Below are 22,534 nucleotides of genomic sequence, written 5' to 3' on the forward strand. Positions count from 1 at the left end.
TCAAATTACAAATATATGAGCGAGTGTGTCTAATTACCAGCTACAACGCCCTCTATCATTACAACAAAACATACGTGCGATGAAGTGTCAACAAAGTCCGCTCAAACCTTCGTCGACTTCGCCTCCATCATCTTAGGTTCTTCGTACGGCGGTGCAGCTCCAGTCTCTTCGCTGGCTATCCTCAAGATCGCGTTTGTATTGTCAATCGTCTCCAAAGGCGCAACTGGCTTGTCACCGAGAAGAACCTTCTCAGATGGGATGATCCAGTTGAACCACGATGGCATCAGTAGACCAAGAACAATGGTTGGTACGACGAGATGGACGATGCTGAAGCCGTAGATCATGATGGGGTCGTACATGTGCTGGGTAGTGAACTTGGGGTAGGCGAACGAGAGGACAATGGCGAGGATGGGGCCGGAGATGTACTGTGAGGGTAAAAGGTCAGCGATATGGAAGGAATAAATGTGGGGAAACACGATATGAACATACCTTCATAATTACAGCCCAGTAAAAGGGAATGCTCCAGTTCTTCCCCACGCCAATAGTCACATTCAGATCCCTGATGAGCTGGTGTCCAGGGTAGAAGGCAACCCACCAGAAGCGGCTCATGAACGCGCTCTTACCGAAGAAGCGTGGGCCGGGGATGGCGGGTGTCCGGGCTGCGAAGACAGCGATGAGAGAGGCGAGGATGAAGAAGGCGAAACCGACACCAGCACCAGTTCCGGGGGTTGACCCGTACGCGACGCGGATACCGAGACCCTGAGCGACACCGAACCCGATGGTGAAGATGAGGTATGCGGGCCAGCCGACCTGGTTGGCGACGTCGCGGCAGCGGTAGAGGGATGTTGCGGCGAAGGTCTCGCACCAGACTGTGAAGAAGAGGGCGACATCGTTGACGTAGGTGTCGACTGCATCCAAAGCTTGCAGACCAAACTCAGTGCAATAGATCAGGGAAATGAGAGCAGAGATGATAGTGACAATAGTGCAGACAGCCCAGCGAGGAAGTTTGCGGCCCCAATTCGTGTCCATGATGAGGGTGGTCATGACTTCGAGGAGGGAGAAGGCGGATGTGAGACCAAGGAGGAAGAGAGTGAAGACTGCGCCAGGAACGATCAGCATGTGTTTTCAGATGGGTTATATCAGACATAGACTTACAAAAGACGACAGACCAGAATGGCGCACCAGGCATTTGAGCAAGAGCCTCAGGATACGTGATGAAACCTGTAACGAAGGTACCGAGCTGCGTGCCGCTCGAAGGGTCGATTTCCAGATAGCCGATAACACCAAAGACCGAGAAGGCAGCGATGACCTCAACGGCAGAGTTACTGAAGGCAATGATAAGGGCATCTTGTACGGCATTGGAGTGCGCCGAGCAGTAAGACGCCCACGATGTAAAGTATCTAGAGACACGTCAGTATGCTTCTTTTCAGAGATGGGCAATCGAACATACCCGAAGCCAACACCGATAGAGAAGAAGATCTGACCAAAAGCCGCTTGCCAAATCTGAGGGCTCTCAAGTGCACTCGTGCGCCATGTTGCGAAGTAAAGCTTAATACCCTCTCCAGCATTAGGCAGCGAAACTCCACGGCCGATGAGGATGATGATGAGAACGAGCGGGAGACCCATAGTAACGTAGATTACGCGCCCGGTCATACCGACACCCCTAAAGACGCACAACCAGGTGACGAACCAGGTGAAGATGGCCCAACCTGCCGTCTCTCCGAGCATACCAGTCCCGACGTATTGAGTGTACGAAGCGACGCTGCCATCGGGATTGAAGCTACCAGTTGAAGCTGCGTCCGTGTTGGCAACGATGACGTTGGCGAAGTATTCGCTGAGGTCCTGGTCTTTCCATGGCAGGGGGCTTTGAAAACTGCGGGAGAAGTACTTCATGATCCATGCTAGGAGGGGAACGTAGTAGGTAACAACAACGTACTGTGATAGCTAGTCAGCGCTCTTTCTTCATCATTGCAAGTCCATCTCACTTACGCCATTGAAGACGACCGCTAGACCAATGCCTTTGGCGCGCTTGTTGTTGCTGTGCCACGCGAGAACCGGGCCACCACGGTAAACGCTTCCGAGGGAGATCTCGAGGACCAGGACTGGCAAAGCGACGAAGAAGAGCGCGATCAGGTACGGGATGAAGAACTGGAGACCGTAGTTGTTGTACACGACGGATGGGAAGCGCAACAGGTTGCCGAGACCAACAGCACCGCCCATGGCACAGAGAACGAATTGGATGCGGTTCGAGAACATGTCGCGTCCATCTTCGCTCTTCTTCGCCGCAGGCGAGAGCTTCATGAGGATATTCTTGATTGCAGCCATCTTGACGGATGGGCGTAGGCAAGTAGAGAATGTGAAAAGAGGAGTTGGTCGCTCCTGGAAGAGAGACGAGTCAATTCACGGCCCTAAGAAGTGAGCTGCGAGGACGAACGTGAAGTCGAACCCCAAGATTCGCGCAGTCAGATCCCGGTATATAGATTCCTACAGCCAGGTTGTCGTGCCACACATCCTATCTCTCCAAGCATGTGCCCAGCCCAAGCAATCGCCCACCTTCCTTCTACAAACAGCACTAGTAGTGTGGCGCTCACATCCAAGGCTTCCCCAGATCCTGCGCAGAGGCTCAGCTAGCTTGGTCGTACCCTACTACTCGGGTACAACGGGTCTTGGGTGATCAGCAGAGTTGCATTCGTTGGTTGGACGAATCCTGAGTCCTCAACACCACTGCCGATTCCGAACCAGGCGTGCATGCATCTCGGACATGGCGCTGGACCTGTGTTGGTGCCTCAGCCACGAGGGGTAGTCGTATCGTCGGGCCATACCAGTCAGCCTTGGAATTTGGTGTACTGATCTTGGCGCGCGTTAAAGCTCGCGCACGCGACAGAGCTATGCTTCCAGGTCTGGGGTAATGCTCGGGATCCGTCCATACACTGGGAGTGGGACCAGAGTTGGCCGTCAGCCACGAGGGGTCCAATATGTCTTGGTTTTAAGCGCAGTCGTCTCGGCGTGGGTTAAGGGCCACACACGTGACAGCAGGTGCATCTATACATCTGTAATGTTGCTGTGTCCGGGTGTCTTTTCGCTGGCAACACACGTCCCGAGCGATGTAAATTCCTCCACTAGGACCATGTTCCACCCGTCGCCTTCCAGATCTACCTGAACTTTTGGCCGTCAGCCAACTGAGATTATGGTTACGCGGAGAGATCATTATCGTCAGCGGGCGTCCGGCTATGCGGCACATCACTGCCTTGGCGGCTTGGATGCCCAGTGTTCTGGGTCGGGCGTAAGGTCGCTCCGACGATTGTACGTGTTGGTATGGCTCTTTGGTGGTGGAACAAGAAGGTGTTGGCGTTGATAATGATGATACGGACTCGGTCGCTTGGCTATGGTCGCAATTCGGCGGTTATCTGCGGCATGTTGATGGTTTTCGCAAGGCGTCGCTCCTTGTGAACATCTCCTAGAAGCGGGAGTGGTCTACAGTGGGTCTTAAACTGTCATGGTGCTGTGTGCCTCCTCTTGCTGTATTGCGCTAAACCGGTGCCGGCTCGTGCCTGGGTGTTTGGAAGGGGCGTAGGAGAGGCAGCATCGTGCCTACGTAAGTCCTTGTGGAAATGTCGCGGTCACGAAAGGGAAGCTCAATGGACAAGCTGTCTCGAGCGCATAAGAGACGCGAAACTGTGAGCGTTAGGGGCACCACCATTTGTTATATAGGATGGATCTTGATGAATCACTCGTAGGGCGCGCGGGCGTGAGTGGAGGCTAGCGCCGATTTCGGGGATGTCGGACCCGTCTCGGAATGATCGTGCGGCGGAGAACTTCATGACCACACCTAGGCTCGTTCTAAAACCTACCTGTTGCAAAGATATGGCGTATCTGAATATAGTAGTAGACGCGTCGCACCTCATTTCGTTGCTGGAGATGGATTTGGCATTACCGCTCATGCTCAACTTCGAAGAAACGCGCGTGGTTGGAGTGTAACAACAATAAGATCAACCTGGTATCGAGACTACGGGAATGAAGGAGGAAGCTGTCCTCGTGAAAATGAGAAGAACTGTGTAAGAGATCGTTTCGGTCGTTACCTCACACTCAATCATACCTCAAACTCCAAACCCCAACTCTCTCAATCCCATCACCACCCTACCACCAGCCTCCTCCACACCCTCCCACAGCCCCCTCAACCCCTCATCGCTATCTCCCAACACGGGATCCTTCTCCGGTATGCCCACCTTCCACACCTCCCCCTCTTTCCCGTCATGCTCACCCCCAACAGCGAAGTCCCAAACCCCGCCATAAGGATACGCACCCATCATCATAAACTTCCCGCCACTGATATCCACACTCTCAAAAAAACGCCTCCTCTCCGCCTCCTTCTCCGCATCAATCTCCGCCGCTCTCCCCTCCTCTACATCCTTCGGTTGGTGAAACGCCAATTCCTCGTTCCGCGGTCGCGGCAAAAAGGTTTTGTGGCTAACCCCCGCTGGGATGATGAAGACATCGCCCAGTTCCGCTTTGATATCCACGCCACCAACCTCTCCATCTCCTCTTTCACCCGGTTCGTATTTCCCCTGCGACCAAGACGGGGAGTCAGCGACGCCGAAACGGATCCATGCGCCTTCGCCTGAGATAACGGTCATGGCTTCGTGGGTAGTGGAGTGGTAGTGCGATTGTATGTCCATTCCGTACTGCGCTATCCATTGTGTTTGCCAGCCATTCGATGCATAAAGGTCGAGAATCTCTCTTGTTTTGAAGTTCGGTGAGGTCACCATATCATAGAGAAGACCGGGATAGTGGAGCAGCGGGTATGGTGAGTTAGGAATGAGAGCTGTAGGAGGGAGTTTGTATTCGTGGACTTTTGTCGCCATTGCAGGATCCGGACGAGGTATCTTTGAGTATTTGGGTTTAATGTGGAAGATCCCGCAGGACAAACGAGACAGGAGACGTCTGAAACGCCCCATCGGATTAGTCGCGACGGGAGTTCCCGTCAAAAGTTTGGTACGGAAGAGGGGCGGGGTTGAGTTTGTTGGTAACCTTGGAAGGAGTGGGGTATACTAACGGATATACACATGGGAAGTGCTTACCCAAATAGGAAGTAGCAGCGCGGGGTTCCACGTCAGAACTATTAATGGGATGGGAGCCGAGATGTCTGCACCTTTGTATTTGTAATATGTCTACGCCGGACGCCTGCAGTTTCGCGATTTAGCTTTCCCAAGGTGCTTCAGTTGCGTTAGCTAGCCTGGAATGCTGCTGCAATCGCATGGCAAAGTTACGATTGCGTGCGCGATGCGGAAGGCTCGAGCACTCTATATCTAAACTTGACTCAATTTTGGCAACTTACACGGTGCCTTGGACTTCTTCCGACGACCCTTGAGCGGAGCTAAAGAGGTACAGCTTCAGTGCAGGTGTACTTATCCCTTGCGCAATGCTTACTTGGCGGAAGGGTACATACTGAGAGACATAGAGGTCCTTGGGTAGGTCCTGCCTGAATACGCGCCGGCTTTTCTACGCTCTTGCTCCTTCATTACGACCCTAACTTGATGCAGGAGTACTGCCATCTTGGCATACATCCGACGGCCGGGAGCAGAGCTCAGTGGGCCAATCAGAAGCCGTGTCTTCCAACATCGAGACCACAGGATCCTTTGACGAATTGCAACATGCAGCTAAAGCTGCAATCAATACATCTCGGTCTCGTGCGATATAAATCTACTCACATCGGGCAAACCTTTCAAAGTTCCGCTGTGACGAACCACTCACCCTCGCTATCGAACACCCAACCCCTTGCGCAATCCTCGGCTCCTTACATCGCGCCTCCCAAGCACTGACTTCTTTCCACCAGCTCCGCTCCGCATCTCCCTCCCACGCAAAGTGAGCCGAGATGTCTACACTGCCAACGGCATAACGAAATAACATGTTTCTTCAGATCCGCGATTGTATCCGTGAATGTCTTTCGCGATCTGCCCAAACTCCAGCATAACCTTCCCCACACTCTTCCCCTCAACTTCCGCGTACAATGACATCTCCCGACCTCAAGAAGTCTGCGTAGCTCGCCTCATACCACGAGGCGCCTGCACCACGAGAACCACGAAGCCACTGGTCTACGTAAGACCATAATGCCTTGTAGCACGCGAAACAGTATAACTTGCCTGCTCGCAATCTCCAATCTTCTCCCTTTATCTCCATCCCTCACTCACAACCACAACATCATTCGCCATGAAGAACACTATCTTGAGCTTTCTTCTAATGGGACTACACACCCGCCTTGGTAGTGGTATGCCCCAACACGTTCTCACAGGCACCGACAAACCTCTTTCGATCCGCCCACAGCAACAGCTCAGCGTCACGATCAACATCGCGTACTCCCCATTCCATGATTCATCAGCGGGGTATTGTGTCACAGATGACTTTGGCTGCGAAGAAGGATATTGCTGGAGGAAGGTCAGTTCATTCCAACGTCTCCAAGGAAGATACATATCGTTGAGATGCTGATACATGCCTTAGTGTTCGTGTGCTGGGGATTGGTGCTGGGGGCGAGATTCCAAGGGTGCTTCTGCCACATGTGACACTGCTGCTGATTGCCCCTTGGTTGCAGTTGCTTGCGCGGGAGGAAGTTGCCCTGATGGCTGCGCTGACAAGTGATAAGCCGCGCAGCTTGTACAATTTTGATCTATGACTGAGCTTCTTGCCTACTGTTTGGCTGGTCCTTCTTTTTGGCTCACAGGATGGCAAGTGGCTCGTTGAACAGTTTAAACTATGAAGTTCTATGATCAATTCAGTGTGTCTTATTATTTCCTACCCACCATCACGATGTTTCCCTAAATGTACATCGTCAAGTGTCCATGATCGGTTCACAATAACTCCGGGAACGAAAACTAGTGGTCTACCACAAACTAGTTAAAAGCCACTGCAGTCACCCGAAGCTATTGGAATCGCTCTTGTTCGGAGATCAACAGTCGGTGTTGTTCGGGTGCTACAGGTCATCCCTTTGCAAGGGCGGTAAACTCATGCATGCACGACACAGCCACGGTTGGACAGATCGGGCGCCACCTGGGCAATCCATTGATATGTCTGCTTTGCCACGCACAGCGGCAGCCATAAGATCGTGAACTCGAGTACGGCAGTGGAGATGTCTGTTGGTCTCATTGCATTGAGCATTTTCAACGTTCACTTTTACGTAAATACAGGGAAGCCGGCTCAGACGCTCCAGTGAGTCTGTGACCACTCGCTCTACTGTGGTTTCAATCCGAAGACTCGAGCTTTGATATACTGCAGTGTTTCGTGACAACGCAGTGTCGATATTGTACTGCTGTCCAAGATACCGCCACCACGATAACGTATATCCGGAAATAGTTTTCAGCAGTGGTATTTAAACACATCGCAGGTCAGTGCTGTCCTCTTCACAAAACTCTTAATCAGCACAACCAAACATCTCCAACTTGCTCATCACCAACATGAAGTTCACCCTCGCACTCGTCACCACAGCCATGTATGCCCGACTCGCAGCATGCGCACCCCGAGCCATCATCGAAGACCGATCCATGATCGAAGACGAAGCCCCAGGCAGGATATCTAATAGGCACCGCCCTCGAGACATCAGCATCACGATCACGCAAAACCTCTTCGAAGATTCGAGCCTCAAGACTTGTGCGGACACGAACTATGGATGTTCCCAGGGCTCTTGCTGGTTCAAGGTACGTCTGCTCCTCATGGGACTTCCGGCTGTTTGAGCGATACCAAGGTACTAATAATTCTCGTAGTGTACTGCAGGAGGGGACTGGTGCTGGGCTACATGGGACCCCAGTGGCTACAACTACATTGAATGTAACACCAACGAATACTGCAAAGGATACAAATACTGCTATAAGGACCAGTGTTACGGGTGTACTCAGTAGTTGTTGGATTGAGAGAATAATTGCCATGCAACATGCCTGTGAGACGACGAGATCCAGAGGAGGGTGTTGAAGATCAAGACGGGATGTTAGTATTGAGCTAGAGAAGTCAAAATGTTGGAGAGGACCTGCGCGTATTTGTAATCTGCTCCTGGCTCGAGTATTGTTTGGAATGTGCGAGTATGTAATGAAAAGGAAATGCAAGTCTAGTGATACAATGAGGTAGTTGTACCACCAGAATGCGTGTTCGTGTACAACTGGAAGTTTAGTATGAGCTGACCCAACTCGGTTAGCGTAGCCAACGAAGCAGGCGCGACGCTCAGCTTCGACTCTCAAGTGGCAAGTACATCTGGCATAACAGCAAGAAAATCACATCAACACGCCTCTGTCAACAATGACCACTGCAGATGCAGAATGCGTACAGACATACAACAAACACTTCATTCCTCTCGAGTCAGATCCAGACGTCTTCACCGAGCTCGCGCATAAGCTCGGCCTATCCACCTCATTAGTCTTCGAGGATGTGCTCTCTTTGGATGACCCAGAACTGCTTGGCTTTCTCACGCGTCCAGCCTTTGCATTGATACTGGTATTTCCGACAACGGACGACTATGAAAAGCGAGTTCAAGACGAGGACGCTAAACTTGAGGAGTTTCGAAACTCCAGGGGCGCTGGTGATGTGATCTTCTTCAAGCAGACCATCAATAACGCATGCGGCCTTTATGCAATACTGCATGCTGTCTGCAATGGCGAGGCGCGACGGAGGATCGGTATGATAGCCATGACCCTAATAGATGACCGTGCTGATATCGGTCAGACAGCGACTCGATCGTTACCCAATTACTCGATGCCAGTCTGACGCCTGATTTAGACGAGCTGGCAAAGGCATTGGAGAAGAACGATGGTCTCGAGCGGGCATATGCTGGAGTAGCAAGCAAGGGTGATACTGAAGCGCCCCTCAATGCAGAAGACGAAGTAGACTACCACTACATCGCCTTTGTCAAATCAGCTAAAGACAATCATCTTTATCAACTCGACGGCGACCGCAAGCGTCCGATAGACCTTGGGGCGCTCACAACACACGAGGACGTTCTCTCTGAGAGATGCCTTGGCGTTATTCGTGACATGATGGCAAGCGAAGACGAGAACCCCAACTTCAGCTTGATGGCTCTGGTGGAGCAAGGAGATATGTAGGTAGCCAAGGAGTCACACTCTTCGTAGGATTTCTCCGAAGAGCGAGGAAGTGTGAACTATGAAGGACCTTTTTATTTGTTCTTGCAACGGACTTCGTCAGACGAAGAATGCACGTACTGACGTACAGCCGCATACACCACAGCTGAGCAAGACGCAAAGCTGTGGGATGCTCCCCCGAAAGGGACTCGTAAAAGTGTCGAAGACTCAAGTGGCTGGTGTGCGGGTTGCGTCCTATAGTGAATGGATGTATCTAGAATGACATGGCGACATGGTTTCGTCCTCACATCAGAGGAATGTGATGTCTGTCATTGTGGTGTTGTGGGTGAAAGTGGGTGATCGGGAAGAAAAGTTGAGATGTTCGCCGCATGGACCACCGCGCTAGGCTAGCTCTCGAGGAACCGCGAGCCCTGAGCTTCACTTCGACCGACCGCGAGCGCGACCACGCCTTCCCCACTTCCCTCCTACCAATCGCAACGATGACGAAGAAACGCAGAAGATATCCGGATTTGAACCAGAAGCTCGAGGTACGATATGCGCACCCAAATCGCATTCAGCGCCCATACTGACGTCTGCAGCGACCATGGTGTTACTACTGCGAGCGCGACTTCGACGACCTTAAGATTCTCATCTCTCACCAAAAGGCAAAACATTTCAAATGCGACCGCTGTGGAAGACGGTTAAATACTGCCGGAGGTACGCACTGTTCGAGTCGAACCCGCATACAGTACAAGCGATTCTGACAGCTTCACAGGTCTCTCCGTGCACATGAACCAAGTCCACAAGGAGACGCTCACTCACGTTGAAAATGCCAACCCCGGCCGTCAAGGTCTCGAGCTGGAGATCTTCGGTATGGAAGGTGTCCCCGCCGAGATAATAGACCAGCACAACCAGCAAGTCACCCAAGCACATTTCGCCGAGGAGCAAGAGCGCGCACGAATTACCGGTAATCCCATGCGTGGAGCGTACGTCAATGGCCAAGCTGCACCGAACAAGAGGCCGAAGATAAACGAGAGTCTGGAGGAGATTGAGAAGAGGGCGGCCCAGTTTAGGGAAGATAGGAAGAACGGCGTTCTACCCGCGCCAGTGGAGCCAGTACAGACTGCTGTATGTATTCGAGATCTTGGGCAGAGACAGAATATGGGACTAACATATCCACAGACACCGCCAGTTGCTCAGACACCGTACGGCGTACCACCCCCTGGCGCTCCCGTGGCCTTCCCACCCGGTGCGCCCGCATACCCTCCTCAAGGCGTCCCTCAGCCTTTCTCGCCCGCCAACGGTGGCATGCCCCCACGACCTGGCAGCATACCCGGTCAACCTGGCGCGTTACCTCCTCGACCCGGTTTTGGCGCTCCACCACCCGGTGCATACCCACCCGGTCAGAACGGCGACATATCCAACTCTGTCGACGATCTGATCAACGAGGTGACCAAGGAGGCCGCGCCAAAAGAAGAGAAGAAGAGCAAAAAGGACAGGAACCAGCGCCTCATCTTCTTCGCCGAGACGACAAGTCCCGAGGAGAAGATGGCAGCGCTGCCGAGATTTGCGGATTTCATGCGGACATGATGAGACAATGGGCGGTTTGCTGTGTATAACGAGAGAAGGCCAAGTTGCGACTATGCACGTTGGCAATTATGCTTAGGGGCCTTGAGGCCAGCGCAAGGGCAAGAGCCGACAGATGCTACACGATGCAGGACGGACCGCATCAATCAAGGCGTTGCGGCGCGAAAGACTCTGGCTTTGCTGACATCTACGAGCGATTACCTCACCAAACGATCAAGTCAGGTCCAATTATGGACTGGTCGCACGATGGCTCAAAGACACTTGATAGCATAGCACAATGGAACAAACCAAGCTTGAGAAATCAGGGTATCTTGCAATTCAACGCATCCAGTAATTATACAACAGTCGTGTAGCCCCAACCTAACCAAACCAACACTCCCAAGCCTTATCGTCGGTCGTAAAAGCCCGACTGATCACCCTCCTCTTCCTCTTCACTATCTTCAGTGTACTCCTCGCTCTGCCCATCATCGCTGCTACGATCTTCACTAGCACGCGCCCACTCTGAACTCTCGGTGAACAACGACTCCCCGAGATCCAGACCGCGCGTATGCGTCGTACCCATTATGCCCTCCTCATCCTCTTGCGTTGTGTCCGCGGCATCCTCCATCTCCGGCATAGGATCGACCTCCCTCAGCAGCGCCTTTTCATCCAGCTCATCGCCCGCAGTAGCGAAACCAACAGACTTGGCTGTACTGGGTCGCTCGTGGACTTCGGTCTGCTCAACACGACGGGGCTGTTCTTCAATGACATCGCCGTTCCAGGGCTTGCATTCCTTGACTGTCTCGCCGCAGCGGAGGCACGTCCAGCCTTCGCCTTCTTCGTTTGCGATGCGTTGCGCGATGCAGGCGAAGCAGTATATGCAGCCGCAGGGGATGGTTTCGTAGGGGTTGGTGATGTCGGTTGTTGCGGAGCCGACGACGCCGCCGCCGCCAGCCGAGGAAGTGAGGATGTCGGCTTCGGTGGTGGTTGTGGGGTTTTGGTCGCGGTAGCAGATTGCGCAGGTGCGTTCGGGTAGGAAGCCGAGTTCGCCGGCTGCTTTGGTCTCGTCGTCGTCTTCGTCGTTGGCGGGCTTCGAGCGGCCGAGGAGGGAGAGGACGGTCGTGCGTAGCTTCTTGAATGTGCGGCTTAGGATGCGGCGCCAGCGCGAGATTCCGACGAGGGGGAGGAGGAAGAGGAGGAACTCGGTGAAGGCGTGCCAGACGAGTTGGCGGTTGAGGTATTCGAAACTGACTTCGCGTGATGTGGAGTGCGAGGTTGGTGTCAGGCGTAGACGGAGGAGGCGGTCGGTTATCGTTCTATACCGGCCGTCGACGAGGAAGACGAGGAAACCGGCGAGACCGAGGACATCGTGTGCATTTCCGGCCAGTTCGCTCAATCGTCCCAGAAGCTTCAATCTTGCGCTCTCGGGCCGGGTGTAGTCTTCTGAAGCGGATAGAAGGTACTCCTCCCACTTCGTCCACGCGTATCGCCCTCCCACTGTAACGGCTCCATATGCGATCTTCTGCCACGGCTTAGGTGGTGGGCGATTCGGCGCACTACTCCGCGCATCCGTGTACCTCAGCCCCTGTAGATGCGCGCCATAACTCGCGTTCTGGTCCCAAATGCTCAGCTTCCACAGCACAGCCCTCAATGCCAGCAATATCTCGGGTGAGTAATGGTCTGTGATATGGCTCCCGAAGTACTTCAAGCCCTCGCCGACTTGATCCTTCATCAGGGTAAGGAGTTCCTCATCGAGGAGTTCGGCATCGACTTGGCCGACGCGGAACTCTGGCCGTGTTCCCGACCGCCCTTTTATCGCGTCCCAGACGCTGAATCCGGTCGAGGAGACGCTGCTGAAGGGGAAGGGCAGGCGCGAGAGGGCGCGTTGTGCGGTTGATGGCGGCGGCTCATGGTGATTGCGCTGCTGAAGGGCGCGTTGAGCGCGGCGGGCTGCTATGCGTTGCTGGGCGGCGGCGAAGTCTGCGGAGGGCATTTGGGAGCATTGGGAGGGTCGATGTCACGGGCGTGGTTGGCGATGGCGCGAGATAGCTGGGTGTGGCTGCAACGTGACAGCGTGATGGGGAGACGAGGCTCGAGTTGCGACGGACCGAGGTTGGCTGGGGAAGGCGTGGGAGTAGCCGATGCGCGCGACGCCTTCTCCAGACACGCCGGGGCCATGATCAGACACGCCCATAACAGTGCTTCTGTGGAGAGACCATACTCAATTACACGCTAGACAGATGACACACACTTGATCATCCTATGCGCAGTATATGTCAACTGCCAACAAGGTGCCCCAGAATCACTGTCTCGTGTCTCGGAGGTCCGAGCTGTCAGGCGGGGAGCTTCTCGAATTTGTTTCCCAAACACCAAGATAGACTTCCCAAACAAGACTTGCCGCATCCTGATCGCAGCCTGGGTGAGCAGGCTCCGTAGACTGAACGTTCCGCCTGAGCCGTGAGCTGCTTCCGCACAACTACTTGCCTGTTCCTGCCATATCCAAAAGTTCCCCTACTTGCGGCTGCCCCACTACCGCAATAGTTGACCGTCAACACTCACAGCATGAACACAGAGTTTAGCATTGAGGCGCCGGCGGAGGCGAATCCTCTGACCGAGAGCATCTTGTTCCACGTCCTGCGATCAGCGTCCTCAGCAGACCAAACCCAAGTGCAGACAGGCACCAAGCAACTCCAGCAATGGGAAAAGGCCGCGGGTTTCTATCCTCTGCTGCAGGTATGCATATCTTAGCTCCCTGAACTGTGCCAGACTGACACTAGTAGACGGTGTTTCTTGACCAATCTCTCCCCCTCGAAGTTCGCTACCTCGCCGTCATCCAGCTCAAGAACGGCATCGACAAGTACTGGCGCAAGACAGCCACCAAGTACGCCTCCACATAAAGCCGCAGAGATGCATAGGCTTACGTGACCGCAGTGCTGTAAGCAAGGAAGACAAGGCTACTATACGGGCCCGTCTACTCGAAAGCGCCGTCAACGAAGCCGACCATCGCCTGGCCCTACAGAATGCTCTCGTCGTCGCTAAGATTGTCCGATTCGAGTTCCCAAATGACTGGTCAGTCCCAAACCAACATAGATTCCTATACTCTAACACTTTCTAGGCCAGATCTATTCCAACAACTACTCCACATCCTTCGCGCCTCGACCGATCCGAACGCCTACCGCTTACAACTCCCTCGCGCCCTTCTCGTCTTGCTATACATCGTCAAGGAACTGTCAACGGGGCGACTACTACGAACACGACAAAGCTTACAGACTGTCGCACCGGAGATCTTCAACGTACTCGGTACAATCTATGTGAACAAGGTACAAACATGGCAGGCCTTCTTTCGCGACGGCGGAGACGACGAAGGCGGTGCGCTTGAGAGCATTGACAACAGTCTGCTTGCTATCAAGACTATGCGGAGACTTATAATCGCCGGCTACGAGTTCCCAGGCAGAGATAAGGATGTCCAAGAGTTCTGGACACTGACCCGTACTCATCTCGGAGAGTTCCTGCAATACGTGATACCGGAGAACTCACCACTTGCAAGCGAGGTTCAGAAGAAGATAGGCAGGCACTTGATGCAGCTTTCAAAGTTGCACCTCAACATGGCCACGACTCACCCAGCAGATTTCGTCCTTTTACCCAACTCGATAGAGCTTGCGCGCGACTACTGGAGCCTCATCTCACGACTAGGTGAGCAATGGGGCTCAAAGTCTATTGAAGGCGCCAAAGTCGGTACCGATGGCGATGCCGAAGATGAAGCACCCATCCTCGAGCGTCTGGGCCTGAAAGGCTTGCTGCTAATTCGTGCATGCGTGAAGATGGTCTTCTTCCCTACCCAGACTTTCCGCTTCAAACACCAGCAGGAAAAGGATGAGAAGAATGCGGCCACGCACAAGGTCAAGACAGACCTACTCACTGACGACCTCGTTCGCGAAATGATCTCAGCACTTGTGCAGCGCTTCTTCGTCTTCCGGCCCAGCGATCTCCGTATGTGGGAGGAAGAGCCCGACGAGTGGGAGAAGATGGAAGAGGGAGCAGAGGACTGGGAATTTGCGATCCGACCCTGTGCCGAAAAGCTGTTCCTAGACCTCGCAAAGAATTTCAAAAATTTGATCATTCAGCCTCTGCTCCAAGTCTTCTACACAGTAGCGAGTGAGTACTCACTTTAGCAGAAGGTGACTCCTGCTAATGTTTTATAGCACCGGAAAACGAAGATATCCTCTTCAAGGACTCCGTCTATACGGCTGTTGGACTTGCGGCTGACATACTGCACGATCAACTTGACTTCGACACGTTCCTTGAAAAGACCTTGGTTGTCGAGGCGGCGAAGCAGTCGCCGGGCTTCAACATCATTCGTCGCCGCATCGCCATCATCATCTCCCAATGGATAACTATCAAGATGGCCAAAGAGAAGAAGCCTATCGTCTACCAGATCTTCCAGCATCTCCTCGATAAGAGCGATCCAATGAACGATCAAGTGGTACGAATAACTGCGGGGCGGAAATTTCATGCCGTGGCCGACGAATGGGAGTTTCAGGCAGATGCCTTCTTGCCGTACTCGCAGCTTATGCTCGATAGGCTGATGGCGCTGGTCCAAGAAGTGGAACTCCCAGAAACGAAGATGGCACTGCTAAACACCATTAGTCTTGTTGTATACAGGTTAGAGCATCATGTAAGTCAAAGATGGGAGAACTTGAAGTATTGAGATTAACTGGATGCAGATCACCCCGTACGCCAACAGCATCATCGCTCTCCTCCCACCGCTGTGGGAGCAGTCTGGCGAAGAGCATCTCATGAAGCAGGCGATTCTCACACTCCTGGCTCGTCTGACGAACGCCATGAAGGCCGAGTCACGTTCTTTCCATGTCTCATTCTTACCCATTATCCAGAGCGCTATCGAGCCTGGCTCAGAAACTCAAGTCTACCTCCTTGAAGATGCACTCGATCTATGGGCGTCTATCATCGCACAAACACCATCATCTCCAGAACCTACACCACCGGAACTGCTCAATTTGCTGCAATACTTACTACCTCTCTTCTCGATGGATAACGAGACCCTGCGAAAAGCCATTGAGATTACAGAAGCATACCTGCTTCTTGCGCCCTCCGCCGTCCTCGCAGACTCTTTCCGCCCCGCAATCCTCCAAGCTCTCGCCGAGCTTCTGGGCAACTTGAAGCCCGAAGCCAACGGTATAATGACACATCTCGTTACATGCATCATTCGAGGTGCGGAAGGCGTAGGTGGCGAGAACGCTGTCAAGGTTCTGACTAGCGACTTGATATCATCCGGGTTCCTAGCAAAAGTCCTAGAGGGTCTCCACGGCGCATGGACACACCACCAGTCCCACGGCCCTTACCGCGAGCTTCCTTCCCGCGCCGTCGATGGTGTCGTAGAAACAGATTACTTTACCGTGCTAGCACGTATCGGCATGGCTTCACCTTCTGTACTCCTCGAAGCCCTCTCCGCATTATCAAGTGAAGGTCTAGAGAAGACTCTAGACTGGTTATTAGAAGAGTGGTTCGGCCATATCGAGAACATTGGCGACTTGCCAAACAAGAAACTCATGTGTCTTGTTCTGACACGTTTCTTGGAAGGAGCACAGCCTTGGATGCTGGGTCGGTTGCAATCGCTGATAGGAATTTGGACGGATGTACTCGGGGAGCTGCTGGATGGCATGGATGACCGGAGTCAAGAGTGCGTATACCCTTCTAACACTCTGTTTCCCCCGAGACCATACTAATTCATCTTTCTAGTTCCCTATTCTGGCCCCCAGAACCCTACCATCCTACCGAACCCGAGGCACCGGAGGATATCCGCAAGCGCGAACTCATCTACACCGATCCTGTTCATCAGATCAATCTCGTTGCGTTCGTTAGGGAACATCTCCAACAGGTCATCCAACAGGTGGGTGGAGAACAGGCCTTCCAGGAAGAGTGGCTCAGCCGTGTGGACAAAGAGGTTCTTAAAGGGTTTGGGGAGTTGGGCATCATGTAAGGTGGGGAGATGGGTGGACAGGGTGGACAGGTTAAGAGGACACAAGAAGGGCCTAGTCAGGGTTCTGAATGTCTTTTCCGCGGAAAAGAGTGCAACAGTGACAAGCTAGCCGTTGGCGAAGATGGAGAGAATGAACAGTAAAACTAGTATCTTTGCAAAGCCGTTTCCAAACTACCGTCCAACCCAGCGCAGCAAGTCTAGTTTTCAACTGCAAAGCCGCTATCCAACCTGTATATCCCGTGCCATCCATCGCATTCCACACGAATCCAACACCATCTACCCGCTTCCCTTGTACCGGAATCAAACCATATCTCTCATCCAACAGCAGTGACCTTCAGCGTAGAACTCTTATCTCCATCACCAATATTCCCCTTCTCCATCACCAATGTTCCCCTTCTCCAAAGAAAAGCTCCAGCCCCATCAACCAACAACATGCCTCTCCTCCCGTCACACAACACACGTCCAGGTGCACGTGCAGTTCCACGACACTGAGAGCCTACCTCACTGCCGGTGGCCATTTCTGCGCAATCGCATACCGTTCTCTGCGTATCCTGGCGATGGTGTTGGGGCAGGAGAGCGGAGCGTCGCTTGAGTATTGTGGGAAGGGGGAGGGATTGGTGTTTCTGTTCTAACACGTCAACAACTTGGTTACACTCTTGGTGAGCTCGTGGTGTGAGTTGAGATGGGTAGAGAGTAAGAACTCCATCGCTGACCACTCACGACAAATACCCTTCAGCGCCTTCTGCTCGACGGAGGAACTCCCACATCGCCCGCACAACAGCGAGACCGCTGCCCTGAGTCTCGATTGTGCGCCCGCGCCCTCGGTCGTTGAGATCGCTTGGGCTTCTCTTGATCGTTTCGTCTTCGTCTCCGTCATTCTCGTCAAAGACGTACCGCTTGAAGGGTTCTTTGAGGTCGTCTTCTAGGTATTCGCCATGTGAGGGGTCTGGATAGATGTTGCGGTAGTCTACTGCGTTCTCCGGAAGGACTGGATGAGGATGAGACGCCGATTTCCTGTTGTCGTGGAAGGAGGAGGATGGAGATGAGAGTTTTGGTGCGCCCCACCATGCGCCGAATCGGCCGTCTTGGTCGCGCGTTCGGAGCGCGGCTTGGGCGTTGTGAACGACCCATGCGGTGTATTCCCTGCAGCTGTTTGCGTGTAACATTGCTAGCTCTTTGGGTGCTGCATGTGTTTTCCCCGGTCTAGCTGGTCGAGTTGGAAGAGGCTTACAGAAGGACGTTAGATGGTGGAAGAAGATGCCTTTGAATGTCTGGCCATCTTGACTGCAGCGCCCAGAGGGATCGCAGAGTTCCGTTAAGATACCATTGGAACCCAGGCCGGCCCAGTCAGCCGGTAGTGCTTCTTTTTCGTCTTCTGGACCATCGCTTCGATGAGGTTGAGATTTTCTCCAGCCTGTGGCACGTATGACGTTCCTGATGAGCTCATGGCCATCTTCCAAATATGAGGTCTTGCCAGTAGCTTCCCACAGCCCGCGAAGTCCAGACAGGAGGACGCCTTGATTGTAGGTATACACCATTTCGTTCCGCTCATCGCATGTTGTCTTGCTATGATTCGTGCGGTAACCTCCGATATGGAAGCCGTCAACGTAAAGTCCCTGGTCGTTCGTCATACCGATGTTCTTCAGCCATTCGTACGCATTCGCTGCGTTCGCGAGATAAACAGGATCGTAGCGTGCCCGGTGCCCCTCGTCGCAGTCATCAAATAGCTGATCTTGCTGTAGGCCAATCTTGTCGTGCTGCGAAAGAAACGGTGAACAATTATTGTCACCCGGAAAGTGCAAGTACATGCTGATACTCGCCGAAATGAAGAGCTGATTCGTAATGGCGTTCTTGTACGGTAAGAGACGCGGGTTCCAAGTCATGCCGCCGCCGCAGAGCCTCCAGTCCCATCCCTTCTCCGCCAATTTGTAGAAAACGCGGGCTCGGTGGGCGAAAGCAGGGACGAACTGCCTGGCATGCCATTCCTTCGCTCCAGCCTTATTAGACGTGTAGTGCTCAGTGGAATGGCTCTCGACGAAACCGCTTGCTTCCAGCCAGCCCAAGACTACCCACAGCATATCATCGAATGCCTGCATTCTTATCGCAAAATGGTCTTCGCCGAAGTAGTACGCGGTGGTCTGCGCAAAGTACTTGTTGATCTCGTTCTCCACCATCTGTGCCTCGACGTCCATTTTCCGGCTCTTGTCAAATGTGCCCGGCATTGTGTAGGCGAGCGAGTGGGAGAGCGACGAGAGGGTAGCTGAGACGTAGGTCGACATGACGGCTGCTGTCCAATCTATCGCTGTTGTGTATTTGCCGAGCCATACTGAGAAGTAGTGGTCTTGCATTGTAGATAGGGCGGAGTGGAGATCGTGAAGGATATTGGTCTCGGCGAGCGAGTAGCTGGCTGTGCTGGTCGGGAAGTCATTCGATGATGTCTGGGAGGGCTCGGCGGGGGTTGTTGACGAGACTGGCGACGAGAGCAGGCGGACGACATTTTGATTATCGGGCTCGTAGACCGGTTGATCTGCTTCTGCGACATGTCAGTGAGAGGCCTTTGAGGGAGAAGTATCTCTCAGCCATACCTTGTGCAGTCGGCGATCTCGCATTACTAGCGATTGAGCTGGTCGCAAACGCGAATTGAAGCAGTAAAAGCGATAAACATAGTCGCAAAAGCGACGCGACACGCAGCGATCCCATTGCGAAGCCTAGGAAGCCCTGATGCTCAGCTGGGTTTTGTACTAAATGACCTTGGGAAGACCTGATGCGACGCGACGCGTAAGCAATTCATGGAGCAGCTCTGCGAGCGAGCTACTGTTAAAAATAATGCGGTATGCATATAGGATCGATTAGTAAGACCATTCAAGGCTTCTTATCGGCTGCTGTGACGGTCATACTAGAGGAGGCATGTGCCGCAAGTGCATGAGGCGCATACGATCCTGGCCAAGTCCACCTTCCCGTGTCGGCTTCGGCAGCTGCTCTTGCCTGGGAGCTCCGTCCCACGGCCTTCAGCAGCGGATGAAGAGTACAGTGGCGCGAGGTGTGGCTGTGATAAGTCAAAATGGTCAAGCATGACGAGAACACGATTACATTGGTGCTTCCCCAGACGCAACGCGTGATGAAGACGGGATGACGCCAAGCCTGAACCCTGGGATCGTAAGATCGCGTGTCTGCCCCGCTCCCGTTCTCGCGTGGTTTGCGCGCACGGACCGCATCTAGCCCACCAGAGTAGCAAAATGGTAGAGCATCACCCAGCCACTAGTACATGGGCAAAAAACATGCTGAGCGGAGCAGGATTCGACTGAACCACGCATGCAAAAACGATGTTGAACAGAGTGGGATTCGAACCCACGCAGATTTCTCTACTAGCACCTGAAGCTAGCGCCTTAACCGCTCGGCCATCTGTCCGATGATGAAGTCTTGCAGTAATAAACATTATATGACGTGAGTATCAAAGACCTTTGTACGCCAGACAAGATATTGCAGGATCTTGGTGGGTGTGGACGGCCATGGCAGGGCAGCCGAACAGAATGACTGGCTCTTACAAGTGGGGCAAGCCAACTAATCGGACAAAGAGAAGCATCAAGCCGCGGGGGAGGATAATGTCATGTCATATGTAAGATTTGCGCATTCTTGGGACAACATTATCATCAAACGCCTTGCCTGTACACAGCATCTGCCATTCAACAGAGCATCGTCACATGTGTATGACACAACAGCAGGGGACTCAAGCGGCATATTTTGAGCGGGTATTTGAGTTTAGACTTCATCTTATGTCCACCTGACAAGTCCATCGATGTGTACCTCCAATGCGATGCTATCGCCGCACAACCCTGCCTTGATACCAACATTGATAGCCAGACCGCTATCACGCACCAAAAACATATCGTTCCGCGCGTCATTTCCTCGCAATGGGTCGTACACCTCGTCCGGTATCCTCCTTTTTACCGCTTGCGGCCAAGTACCACTGGCCTGACCGTCCTGCGAGGGGTCAAAGTCCGAAATGGCTTTACACCAGTAGTGACAAGTGGACCGGTTGAAACCGAACGCGACGGGGAAGCTTAAAGAATGCGCGTACGCTGCTGATTGGACCCGGAGCAGAACAGCGCCCCAGAATTCGGTGACATTGTCTGGTATTCGTAGCTCGTGGGTGCTTTCATCCCAGCAATTACGAGGCGTCACACTTATTATGCGGACTGTTGGCGTAGTGTGGCTAGAAACTCGACGGCGTATATGGAAGCTTTTGAACTCGGCAGTGGTGAAACCAGGAGGTATGCACAGCTTCTGTCGTACATAAATCGTATGAAGTTTGCCAGTAGGCCAATCGTCGATGAAAGCCAGAGAGCCAGCATCAACACGCGCGTATTGCGTTCCACCATCCAGGCACTTCAATGTGATGGCCAGGCGCTGGTTGAGCTGGTTGCTCGACCGTATCATGGCTAAGACCCGGCTTTTGTCTTTGGGGTCAGGTAAGAACTCGAGCTGCACACGTAGACCGATAGGGGTAAGGCCTATGGGGAAAGTGGAAATGACGTTTTCGCGCTCGATAGAACCGCAGTGTTGAAACTCTTCAGGATGGCGCGCAAGCAAACCCCGATACGTTGATCGCTCCGATGAAGTTGCGCACCAGGAGAATAGGGAGTAGTCGTCAGTAGTCCTTAGGATCTCCTCTTGTAAGCGAATAAAAGCCTTTGCACCTTCTCCATAAAGTAAGGGCATGTGAATGTCGAAAAGACCGAGCAAGCAGTAGGCAACATCTTCGACACGAGTACTTTGCCGATGTGCTGCCCAAGACATCCTCTCCGCAACGGAGAACTCACTGATAGTACTTCTGTCGTCGAGTACACGAACTGGTATACCCGTGGCGTCAGATAGCTCCTCTAGAAACTCCACCTTCTCGCCCATCAAGGTCCAGTCCTGGAAGTAGAAGCGACATAGAACCGGTGCAATCAATTCTTGTAGGGTCCAACCGCGACGTGTCCACCGAGAAGACTTCAGTGAATCTCTTGCAATTTCGGAAGCGGTTGTGTAGCCGTTTGGACGTGGTTTGGGAATGTCGCCCAAATAGACGATGCAGACCTCCGCATCCCTGTACCAACGATACATGGAATTGATGGCTTCTTGTAGCTCCGCACTTGATGTCTTGTCAATGCAGCACGTGTCAACCCAAAGATAGTGACAGCCTTGGCCTTGCGCCTGCTCAGCTGCGTTCACAATCTTGCTGTAGCCGACGCGCGTCATCAGGTCTTTCTCCGATAAGCCTCCCAATGGCATCTCGGAACTACCTCGAATCATCATCTCCAATGCCAACATCAGTGTAGTTTGCGCATCCTGACTGCCTGTTGATGCGTATGCTACGTTGGTAGAAGCGGACAATGCTCGAGCTCTGCTAATCCAGACGTATTCCTGGTAGTTGACCTCATCTCCACCCCAAGTATGAGAAAGGATGGCATACTTGGGGACAGATTCGTCGTTGAACCATCTGAGCTCGAGTGTTCTGACATCGATGAGTCGCATAACAGACGCTGAGCGACGTGTCGGCGTGGGTGATCATTGGCGTAGAGAGACCAAGCGGGGTGCCTGCCCCCGATGAGCCGAATCGTTTTGGGCTTTGCGCTAGACCCAATGGGCTGCCATATACGAGGTTGCTCGTAACCTCAGACTTCTAAAGCATTTCCTCGCGATGAATGCCGCTACCATCATAGATTTGAACATGTACGACGCTCGGAGAGCGATGCTTCCATAGCCGTAAATTGTAGCTAGGAATGTGCATCCTTATCGCAAGACTACTGTACGGCATCGGGGTTAACGGCGATTGGTGCTTGTTAAAGTACGGAGTCCGACGATAGTCCTTGTCACTGCAGCCCTTGACATGGCGTCACGTATATTGGATAGCTGTCGTGACACCTTGCCGATG

At 53.1% G+C, this 22,534-nt stretch overlaps 7 protein-coding genes and 1 non-coding gene across 8 annotated transcripts; 3 read left to right on the forward strand and 5 right to left on the reverse strand.

Annotated features, from left to right (window-relative positions):
- Positions 1 to 101: 101 nt before the first annotated feature.
- J4E93_008966 (uncharacterized protein) lies at positions 102 to 2,325 on the reverse strand (the record flags this gene model as incomplete). The annotated part of the gene is made up of 5 exons (XM_049346862.1): positions 102 to 425; positions 490 to 1,097; positions 1,156 to 1,400; positions 1,451 to 1,935; positions 1,990 to 2,325. 5 exons carry the CDS (start codon positions 2,323 to 2,325, stop codon positions 102 to 104), a joined length of 1,998 nt encoding a protein of 665 aa, XP_049195817.1.
- Positions 2,326 to 8,277: 5,952 nt separating this feature from the next.
- On the forward strand, positions 8,278 to 9,077 carry J4E93_008967 (uncharacterized protein; the record flags this gene model as incomplete). Its single annotated transcript, XM_049346863.1, has 2 exons — positions 8,278 to 8,653; positions 8,701 to 9,077. The coding sequence occupies 2 exons, from the start codon at positions 8,278 to 8,280 to the stop codon at positions 9,075 to 9,077; spliced, it is 753 nt and encodes a 250-aa protein (XP_049195818.1).
- Positions 9,078 to 9,553: 476 nt separating this feature from the next.
- On the forward strand, positions 9,554 to 10,643 carry J4E93_008968 (uncharacterized protein; the record flags this gene model as incomplete). Its single annotated transcript, XM_049346864.1, has 4 exons — positions 9,554 to 9,601; positions 9,653 to 9,770; positions 9,829 to 10,181; positions 10,236 to 10,643. The coding sequence occupies 4 exons, from the start codon at positions 9,554 to 9,556 to the stop codon at positions 10,641 to 10,643; spliced, it is 927 nt and encodes a 308-aa protein (XP_049195819.1).
- Positions 10,644 to 11,025: 382 nt separating this feature from the next.
- Positions 11,026 to 12,612, reverse strand: J4E93_008969 (uncharacterized protein; the record flags this gene model as incomplete). Its single annotated transcript, XM_049346865.1, has 1 exon — positions 11,026 to 12,612. The coding sequence occupies one exon, from the start codon at positions 12,610 to 12,612 to the stop codon at positions 11,026 to 11,028; it is 1,587 nt and encodes a 528-aa protein (XP_049195820.1).
- A 569-nt stretch (positions 12,613 to 13,181) lies between these two features.
- J4E93_008970 (uncharacterized protein) lies at positions 13,182 to 16,617 on the forward strand (the record flags this gene model as incomplete). Its single annotated transcript, XM_049346866.1, has 7 exons — positions 13,182 to 13,352; positions 13,400 to 13,500; positions 13,551 to 13,688; positions 13,735 to 14,774; positions 14,822 to 15,294; positions 15,344 to 16,317; positions 16,377 to 16,617. The coding sequence occupies 7 exons, from the start codon at positions 13,182 to 13,184 to the stop codon at positions 16,615 to 16,617; spliced, it is 3,138 nt and encodes a 1,045-aa protein (XP_049195821.1).
- A 716-nt stretch (positions 16,618 to 17,333) lies between these two features.
- On the reverse strand, positions 17,334 to 19,114 carry J4E93_008971 (uncharacterized protein; the record flags this gene model as incomplete). Its single annotated transcript, XM_049346867.1, has 2 exons — positions 17,334 to 19,020; positions 19,110 to 19,114. The coding sequence occupies 2 exons, from the start codon at positions 19,112 to 19,114 to the stop codon at positions 17,334 to 17,336; spliced, it is 1,692 nt and encodes a 563-aa protein (XP_049195822.1).
- An 830-nt stretch (positions 19,115 to 19,944) lies between these two features.
- J4E93_008972 lies at positions 19,945 to 20,025 on the reverse strand. Its single transcript has one exon. It is a non-coding gene; the product is annotated as a tRNA-Leu (tRNA).
- A 363-nt stretch (positions 20,026 to 20,388) lies between these two features.
- J4E93_008973 (uncharacterized protein) lies at positions 20,389 to 22,134 on the reverse strand (the record flags this gene model as incomplete). Its single annotated transcript, XM_049346868.1, has 1 exon — positions 20,389 to 22,134. One exon carries the CDS (start codon positions 22,132 to 22,134, stop codon positions 20,389 to 20,391), a length of 1,746 nt encoding a protein of 581 aa, XP_049195823.1.
- Between the last annotated feature and the right edge of the window lie 400 nt (positions 22,135 to 22,534).

The sequence above is a fragment of the Alternaria ventricosa genome (assembly GCF_023758065.1).
Source record: "Alternaria ventricosa strain BMP 2768 chromosome Unknown scaffold_19, whole genome shotgun sequence".
NCBI classification, from domain to species: Eukaryota; Fungi; Ascomycota; class Dothideomycetes; order Pleosporales; family Pleosporaceae; genus Alternaria; species Alternaria ventricosa.